At 40.4% G+C, this 9,670-nt stretch overlaps 1 protein-coding gene across 5 annotated transcripts in view; it reads right to left on the bottom strand.

Annotated features, from left to right (window-relative positions):
* Nucleotides 1-1,973: 1,973 nt before the first annotated feature.
* Nucleotides 1,974-9,670, bottom strand: part of LOC135910512 (N-acyl-phosphatidylethanolamine-hydrolyzing phospholipase D-like) — a 93,399-nt gene continuing 85,702 nt past the window's right edge. For all 5 annotated transcript variants that reach the window (XM_065442566.2, XM_065442564.2, XM_065442567.2 and 2 more), the window contains exon 8: nt 1,974-8,724. In XM_065442566.2, the coding sequence (XP_065298638.2) occupies nt 8,581-8,724 (144 nt within the window). In that variant the 3' untranslated portion in view covers nt 1,974-8,580. The remainder of the gene's footprint in view (nt 8,725-9,670) is intronic.

The raw sequence follows: 9,670 nt of genomic DNA, 5'->3' as shown, positions 1-9,670 counted from the left end.
ATTATCTCGGAAAAACGTTTTTGTGTTTTACATGTATTTGAATAGGCTGTGTCGTATTTGGGCCTGAGCTAAGGCTTTCTCTCAACTCACTCCCTTCCCCTTAACCACTTCCCCAACTAGGCCCCAAGCCATAGAGATTTTAATCTCTAACTTTGTAAGCTCATGTACACTAACTCCAGTTCCAGCTCTCCTGACATCACCTCTACAGTGCTTTCCTTTAATGGATGATTTATGTTCTGTATTGTTTATTTTTTTTTGCATATCGGATTCTTTGGGTGCTTATAATTGATCTGTTAAACTGGTTTATTATTGTCCCTTCTCAGTGTTGTTGATGATGATTCTGGATTTTTATGGTGCAACAGCCGTGCAGGCTATAATGCGCCAAGCACATCTCAGTGTTGTAGGCTCGATGCCCCAAAGGCAGTGTTAGTGTTGAAGCTGTTTCTTATTCTGGCACCAACTTTGATAAGCTATTTGACAAACTGTTCAGTTTAAGCATAATTAAGCCAGCTTGAATATTTCCATAGAGTCACCGATCTCCCAAAGGAATCCACTGACCTGGCTGGACTATTAATATCGCCTCATTTTCACTTGCTACCACACCAGCAGAAACCAACGGGTGCAAAGTCGATGTTCAGCTGGCCAGTCATTTTCACCTTGTCATGCAGCCCGCTTTTTATGCACCCTTTTTATGCCTAGGGTTTGCAACATGTATGACAAAACTGGCAGGCAATTTTTTTAGTGCAGGTGGGCGTAGAATGTGGTAACCTTGACATGAGCAGTTAAATCAGCCTGTTTGTGTGGTTGTCTGCATCGGCACCTTGAGTATAAATGCTAGCATGGTGGAAACAGTTGTGAAGGCACTAAAAGTTCAATGTCCGATGTCAAGTTCATTAAGGAATTTATATTTGCATAAATATGCATAAAATAGTTTTGTGTTCGACCTAGAGCATAATTATTAATCACAGGTTCATTATATATCCAGAACCACGTGAGGATTTTCTTAACGTTTTGCAAATTTGAATCCAATAAAATGATAACGGTTTATGATAGAAACCCAGTCCATGCAGCAAGATGCATCTGCAACAATCCAGTAGAAACAGGAAATTGTTAAGTGTAGTAAGTGTGGAGCGTAGGAAGTGACAGTGATTACACATAATATAGTCTAAGAAATTCTATTCGTTTTAAAGTGCATTTTTATTCAAGAAATGTTTTCTTTATTTCAGGGTGCCTTTCTTTCATGTACACACGGTACAAGTGTTGGTGAGAATGCACGAGCTGGCAGTGTCAAAAGCAGGTGACACAGCTAAAATGGTGATAGCTTATTGTCTTGCAAAGCTAAGCCTAAAAAGAAATGTTATAATTTATAGCAGGCGGAGACTGGTTCTTGTTGCTTGGAATAGTATTGTTCAGTTTCCACAGAAACTGACAGCTTTGTGTGTTTGTGTTGCGAATACTAATGAACTAACCTTGATGCATCCTAAGGCTGCCATGGAACTAAAATACAATGTAAAGGCCAAGTTTGCATGTAACATGAAATTCCATAACAGCCTGGTGATGCCCATGTTGCATGACATTAAGCCAAATGAAATAAGCTTGCCTTGAGTTTTATCTTTTAAAATTGATACACAGAATTAGACAGCTAAGTTTATTATAGCTTGATTATGTTGTCAGCCGGCACTACCACACAGATCTATGAACTCATTGGTACCAAGATATCTCCAAATGCAATATACAGAGATACTTCAACTTCTCAGAGCTCAATTTGTATTCGTCATGTTCTCATTATGTATCATTCTGTTGCTTCAAATGCAATGTACAGAGATACTTCAACTTCTCAGACCTCAATTTGCATTCATCATGTTCTCATTATGTATCATTCTGTTGCTTTGTTTTAGCTTCCACCATTTTTCAAAATTTTTGCAGGACAGTGTTTTACTGCAAAAGAAAAGGGAAACACGGCACAATGCATGTAACAAGACTAAACTCTTTATTACTTAATACAACAGTGCGCTCGGATGCCGTTCTTGCAGATTTTGGCGAGTCGCCATAGGGATCAAGAAACCTGTGTTTCAAGAGCACAGTGCAATTTTTCATGTAACCAGGCACTGAGAAAAGGGCTCGAGATTCTATATGACGGAGCAAATTTGAACAGCTTGTTCTTGATGACAATTTCCACTTCTCCACCATCCAAGATAATACAGAACAAGGATGAATTACCAGCGTGCAGTCAGGGCAGCAAAATAAATAAGTAGGAGAGACAGCTGGGCACATAAGCCGTATAACACATATGGTCACCACCAAATACAGCAGGAAATCAGTGACATTATGTAATCCATGCTTAAATGTGGAGCGTAAATAGCACAACCACATTATATACAGTGAGTAGAGAACATAAAGGTAGCATTCAGAGATGCAGATAAAGAAATATTGCATGTTGAGCTGCTTTCATCACATGGCAGGCCTCGTTATGCATGCTTTTACAAAAGAAAATGTTTGTCTTCAGGTTAGAATGTATGTCCTTTGCCTATTCCCATTCATATTTAACCAGTTAGAGAGTTGGGACTGTGATAATAATCCAGTTCATCTGGTCAGTCACGTAAACAAGTACCTAGTGACCTGGTTAATCTGGGTCATTATGTACTTTTTTCGTTTTCAGAGTAAAGGAGAAAGTACCCTACATGTTTTGCCTTGTCCGTGTCATGCTGCTGTACTGGGGTACTATGTTTGGGCAATCAGTTTCAGATACTATTCCTTTCGCGTGACTTAGCACCGGACATGTTGACGTGTGCAGTTGACAGCATTTCTGGTGCTGTGCCAAGCTTATTATCTTCGCACAGTGCGCCAGGAATGCTGTTGGCCATATACTTCAGTGTGTCCGGTTTCGAGTCACCCAAAATCTCGCGAAAGGAATGTTTCTGGTACAGAACATCAAGAATGTGGTTGGTCAGGATGCCCGAGCCCACCAAAGAGGCCTTCCTTTGGGACTAATAAGTGTCATTTCCTTCTCCGAAAAATTGTATGCACATGTTGAGGTGTAATTTGTTCTCACAATAATCATAGTTAGCTCCTTTAGCTGCCAATTAACTCTTTTAATTGAAAATTTAATTTCATAGCATTTCTGGCACCTGTCATGGAAAGTGAGCAGCTGCCAAATGGATTGACAATTTTAAATTGTTCAGTGAGTTTTGTCACGTTTACAGTATGTTAACTTCATTAAAGGACTTTCTAAGGGAATGTCAGACATGGGAACATCAACTGTTTCATGTCCAGATGTCCAGCACATTTGAAAGGTCACTTGAAGAATAAGCCTGATAGAAAACTGTGAAGAACAATGAAAGAAGTGAACCTGCTACATGAGGGCATGCTCACAATGAGAGCAAACACCTATTCATCTACCCTGCAACTTGTTCTACTAAAAAAACTTTATGCATATCCACTCAGAAATGTTGCGACACATTTAAACAGAATTATTTTAATCAGTGCATGCTTATGCTTATTATGTACTATCTTAATTGGTGTGCAGAATTGTGCACCCAAATTCCTGAATGGGTTAATAATGTACACATCCTGTTTAATGCTCTGTGCCCAATTCTCGCATGTCGAGGGCCTAATCCACATCCAAGTGTTTATCAGCATTTGACAGGAAAGCATTCGACGCAGTCTGCAAATAAACAAAATATACTAAAACATGGTGATTATTGTTATGCAACAAAAATAAACCCTAAGGAGTGTACAATTCTTAAGAGTGTCGTTCATTCTTTGATTTGAGGAATGCCACAGGCAAACGGTAAGTCAGCCTCAACTGACAGATTATTCCTGCGTAGCACCATAATTGCAATAGGTAGGTCCTCTGGAACTCTCCGACCACACTACATTACTCCTCTAAAACTTCCTCACTATTTGTTTGATGACACTATGTGTTCGGTGCCAAATTTTTCTGAATTGAAAATTCTCGATTTCTTTTGCTGTCGAAACACAGTAGCAAGGATACCACAACATGATGTCACACTTTCAGAGTTGCACACATTTGGTGCTTTATTAAATTAGCTAATGCCTGTGAACATTGCCAGGCTGATCTTGCATTCATTTTCACATGAAATGACCCCAAATGAACTAGCTTCACACACTCTATTGCTAGAGCCAGGTTTCTAGAAAAACTGCTTCAGGAATTTGAAAGTATCAATGCAATGGGCATATTGCTAATTGGCCTTGTCAAACTTTCGCTGTCATTAAAGGTGATCCATTTGCTACTTCACTGTTTTTATTTCGCACCCTCTGTGAGAGCCCTCTGCAATTCAGTTAGCTTTGGTAAGAACACCACTTGTCAATTGGTTGATTAGTTTAGCAATTGCTGTTGTACAAATTATGTCACAGGTAATGTGCCTGACGAGTCACCCATGTTCCTCCTGTTGCTTCTTGCTCCAACTACTCGACTGCTATAAGACATAAGACCAAGTGCAAATTCCTCATGATGCTAGGAGAGAAAAGCAAGAAAAAATGGCAAGGCACAAGTTTTGCCTAAACCATTGCTCAAGTGTTCTTTCATTGTGGGAAGTTCTCGGCATTTCCATGTTCTTGGAACAGCACCGTAAGAGCTGTAGATAATGACAAAAACAAAATATATTGCAGCGCCTCTTCTTAGAGCCCAGAGTGAACAAACAAGCAAAACAAAGCTTGACAAAAGTTCTGTTACCCTGTTGTGCGTAAAGAAGAAAAGAAAAAGAAAGCTAAAGCTGGCGGAATGAAAGAGGAAAATCGGACCAGAACTACTCGAGAAATGTGGGATAGCACTCCGACATTGAATTTGGTGTACACTGTGAAAACTTATTGCAACAAAAATGATAAATACATGTGCTGTGCTCGCAGGAAAAGTTCCTCCTTCTTTCTTTTTGGTTTTCCCGCTGCAAAATGTTATCAGCTTTGCAAATAAACACCTCAAACAGACTGAACACTGTAATAACTTGCTATGACAAATATTATAAATGTATGTGCTCTCTCGCAAAAAGCTTTTCTTCCTTCCTTTCTTGTTTTTAAACTGCAAGGTGTCATATGCTTTGCACATTAACATCTCAAACATGAAAAGAAAATACATACACGGTGTTCGAAAGAATGTCTAGTAGGGCTAATTGATGTTGACATGCACTTGTGTCACCTAGCTTGTCCTCTGCTCTTTCAATTTGTGCTTAGGACAGGCTTTGTTCAAGATGGGTGCTCTATAAATACGCTTTAATTAGCACCGCCATATATAAATGCTAATCAAGCACTTTGATGAAGGGAGCATAATGCCACCAGAGCAGAGCCCTTTTGCCATGTGCTTGATGTGACAGCATAAAAGCAAAGAAGAAAAACATTCCTATTGGGCACAACAGGTTCCTTTTCAAACTCCCGGCTACGGCGGCCGCATTTCGATGGGGGCGAAATGCGAAAACACCCGTGTGCTTAGATTTAGGTGCACGTTAAAGAACCCCAGGTGGTCAAAATTTCCGGGGTCCTCCACTACGGCGTGCCTCATAATCAGAAAGTGGTTTTGGCACGTAAAACCCCAAATATTATTATTATTATTATTATTATTCCTTTTCAAATGCAGCAGTACTTCACTTGAACACACTTCAATGGGTGTTCACGAACCGCTCAAGTGAATGTTCAATAAATCGAAGTGTAAATACAATGGCTTGCCCTTAGTAATGGGATAGTGAACAAACAAGAAACTTGTTCAAGTGATGTTCAATCAAATGGTGTTTCGCTATACATGGGAAAAGCAGAAATTCTCTCACTAGGTGATTGCCAAGTGAATTTGATTGGGTACATTTCTTTTTTTGCATTTAAAGGAAACAGTTCAGGTGTGATGGCTCATGGTTATTTTGCATTTAACTTAAATTCAGCCACAAATATTGTACTCTCTAATCCTGATTTCTGCCAGATGTACCTTGTGTAACGTTATCTCTGTTAAGTTGCAGGCTTGACATTCGAAACTGGTATGTTTTGGATACTTCCGAAAATTTTAGTAAAGAAAGTTCGCAAGCCATAACCAAAGTTATGACTTCATAAATGATGTGGAATTGAACCTTTTGTTTTTGAAAAAGAAGAAAGAAAACATATTCTTCAAATTGCTGACGCATTTGCCTTGTGTGAGAACTTTCGCATCCACCATGTAGTGCACAGTGAAGCAGGAATCGGGCCCGACATAAAGCTTGCTATTAATAACCTTTGTGAGTCGTCGTCATTCGCACTCGTAAAGCATGTTGCCCCAAACATGTCATGCTGCAGTTCCTGCCGCAAGGAACTGGGCACAAACGTACAAAGGAACCTCGATGCCGTGTGGCATGGCAATGCACACATAGATGGACATGACTGAACATTACACACACGATGAAACACTTTGAAGCCTCAAAATGCAGACAAGGCATCTTCTCTGTCATGGTTTAAAGTTCATTCCGGCATTTCAAAATGAGTTTACACAGATGAGATTTCTCAAGAAGGACAGCATACAAGTTATGCATTCCATGGCATGAACATGTGCTATATACGTGTGTACAACTGAATTTGTTTCGCGTTGCAGTTTTAAATATTACCCGGTGCTGACACTACATTAGAACACCTGTTAACACATTCGTCTAAACTTCCTGCCTTCTAATGAGTCACCGTGCACTGCAACATTTTGTAACTTAATATAACATCCCGTATGTCTGTGCACTTTTTTGGGATACCATGCGACAACAAATGTCAAAACATGCAAGAACAATGTGCACGCAAAATTTCATGTGCACACATGCTGATGGCCACTTTGCAATGTTATCAGCTGCAGCAGTTGAATGCAGACCAACACAGAGAGCTCTGCACCAGATATGTCCTTAGCTTACGTACCCCCGCATCTGGCCAACATCTTCTTGCAGCCTGACCAATATGAATGTACAACGGTGACTCATAGCAGTTGGCAGTGCCTAAAAAGTGTTACTCTTGAGTGTCTTAACAACATGTAAATACACTTGCATGAAACATGGGCTATTACAGTATTGTCCATGGAAAAATTACATGCACATATCATCATAACAAGAAATGGTGAACTCCACGTAACGCTCACAGACCAAACAAATAAATTAATGGAGAGTTGAATGAATGCTTATTATACTGTTAACTGGGCTTTTCAAATTACCGTGCTCTTTGCTTTCTTTTTTTTTTTGAGCAAACAAAACTTTTTTTTGCAATAACAATAACATCTGGAAGGTCTAGGGATACTAGCAGACATCTTCTTGCAGAGGAAAAATGACCACTAAAAAAATTAATTATTTAAAGCGAAAAACACTTGGCTCCTGAAAAGAACACTGAATTACATTCCCGTCTTTTTACCGTCGCTGTTCTTCTGGGTGCCTCACCGGGGAAGAGTGGCTCAACGGTTACTGAGTTCTTGATGATTTGCTATCACAATAAAACTGTGGAGATACTCTCCACTAACATATATGCCAGCCAGACAAAATTTTTACACAGGCTGCGGGGTGACAGGCAGCAATCAATGGCATAGGGAAGCTTATATGGACGGCTAAGTAACTTTTGATTTGGAGATTGTCCAAGAATTATTTGTAAGCGCTATAACCAAGGCTGAACATTACTGACTAGCTTCTGTTATTTTAACAAAGTTACAATGAGGCATGTTGGTTAAACACATTTCGTCAATGTGGGAACACTTTCGTGCTTGTAGGCACGCGTAGGGAACTTAAGAACTGTGAGGGGGGGGGGTAATTTCAAACTTGCATTGCTAGGGAACAGGCTAATCTGCAAAATATCTTCAAGTGAGGGACTGGTCTTAGATTGCAGCACGACATGTTAAATAATTTAGTGCTAAATCTATACAAAAAATGCAACATTACAACATAATTGCAAAGTAACTTTTTAAAGTGACAGAATTTTAAATAAAAATCCAGATAGGTTGCTGCGCCGGAAAGATTCCTCCCGCCACATTTTTTTTTTTGCCAGTAACACCCAAAGTTTACAAACATAAGCCACAGCAATAACAACAACAACAACCCATTTCTTAACAATAATAATAAAAAAAATCTTGCCTGGGTGCAGCTGCAAATGCCTGCTATCCCATAAGGCACAGGTTAATCACTTTGTTCCGATGTCACCCATTTTTTTCAAACTGGACACAGCAGAGCCATATGCATGTCATACGGACTCAAACCATTTCTTTCAAAAAAGGACTTCAAAGTTACAGTGCAAAAGATGTTTGCACCTGCATACACTCACACACGCACAAATAAAAACACAGCAGCTGATTGCAGGGCTGCTGGAGATGTCTTCAGAAGACAGTGCCTCCAAACCTTCAGCCTGGTCATTGCTTGCACAAGAAAAAAGAGAGGAGGTGTTGATTGAGGCTGCTCGAACAGCTGATAACAATCATCTGCTTCCGGGGCTGAGTGTGTCGCCATCAACTGTGCAGTCAGACGAGGCAAGCTGTCTTTTTGTGGCGATGGATCTTTTCCAAGTTGTCATTGGGCTTGCAGTGCGGCGCTCGTGATCGAGCCATCGCCAAAATTTAAGGTACAGCAATTGTTACTCCGGCACACCTTATCACGGTCGTCAGGGTAGCACACGAGATGTTCGGTTAGGGGGCGCTGCGTGCAACAGCCGTGACTCCCCGTGTTTGAGGGTGAAGAATTCACGGGGCGATATTCCGTGTCGATCGAGACTTTCCCGCAGTTTCACCGGGGGGTCGAGGTAGTACTGCGGGAAAAAAAAAATGCAGACGAAGGTGAAAATTACATTGAATTTGTAATTCTCTTCTAGTGTCTGAATAGGAATGGTGTTTCCACAACCTCACCACACTGCGGGTTTCGTAGCGGGCTTGACGTACATGTTTCTATGTCTTCTGCACACTTTCTGCAATTCACATATACAAGTGCCATTTCTATTTCATTAACAGTACCATCAAATTGCAACACACAGAGTAGTGAGGGGTCACGGGAAGCTAAACTTATGAAGATGTGTCCCACTTTTGAAATTTTTGCTCTAGGCTACTAAGACTTTCCCTATTTACCCAGTGTTTATCTCATCAAATGGCAAAAGTCATGTGTGCCCATTTAATACACTTGCTTCTTTATGAATTGCACTCATGGAGGGAATTCATGAAGCTTTATCTTCTATTAGTTTCTTTGGTGCAGGACACAGTAGAAAGTTATGGCACGAAGTACTTCTTTAACCTTTTAACTGCTTCTTGGCAAACCTAGTTGTATAGTACTTGTAAGCTAGGCAAGTTGAAGCACGCTTTCAGATTATTTAGTGGGAAGCAAACCCCTGTTTCTTCGTGTACATGGTGGCAAATTGCTTCATGCTAACCTTGCTTGAACTTGGAATACCCTGTGATGTATGTATTCTGCTCATGTACATTGCAATGAGCAGCAACCTCCCTCTTTCACTCCCCAAACATGCACATCTAAGTATTGATAATGTGGGATAGTCAGTTGAGTGCTGGTGTTGAAATCAAGAGGCACAGGGTTCACATGACTAGGGAGTAGTGCAGAATTTGCATTGCTTTATCACTTGAGGAACTGTGCTTGCTGAAGCTCTTTGAGACTGTGCGAGAGGTCGTCTAAAACTCGGCTTGTACTGTGTGTGTGTGTGTGCACATAATGTTTAATAATTGCCCTTACATGTCCTCTGCTGCCAAGGG

Source organism: Dermacentor albipictus, chromosome 6, assembly GCF_038994185.2.
Source record: "Dermacentor albipictus isolate Rhodes 1998 colony chromosome 6, USDA_Dalb.pri_finalv2, whole genome shotgun sequence".
Lineage (NCBI taxonomy): Eukaryota > Metazoa > Arthropoda > Arachnida > Ixodida > Ixodidae > Dermacentor > Dermacentor albipictus.
The sequence above is the reverse complement of the archived record's forward strand: the minus strand, read 5'-3'. Positions and strand labels throughout refer to the sequence as shown.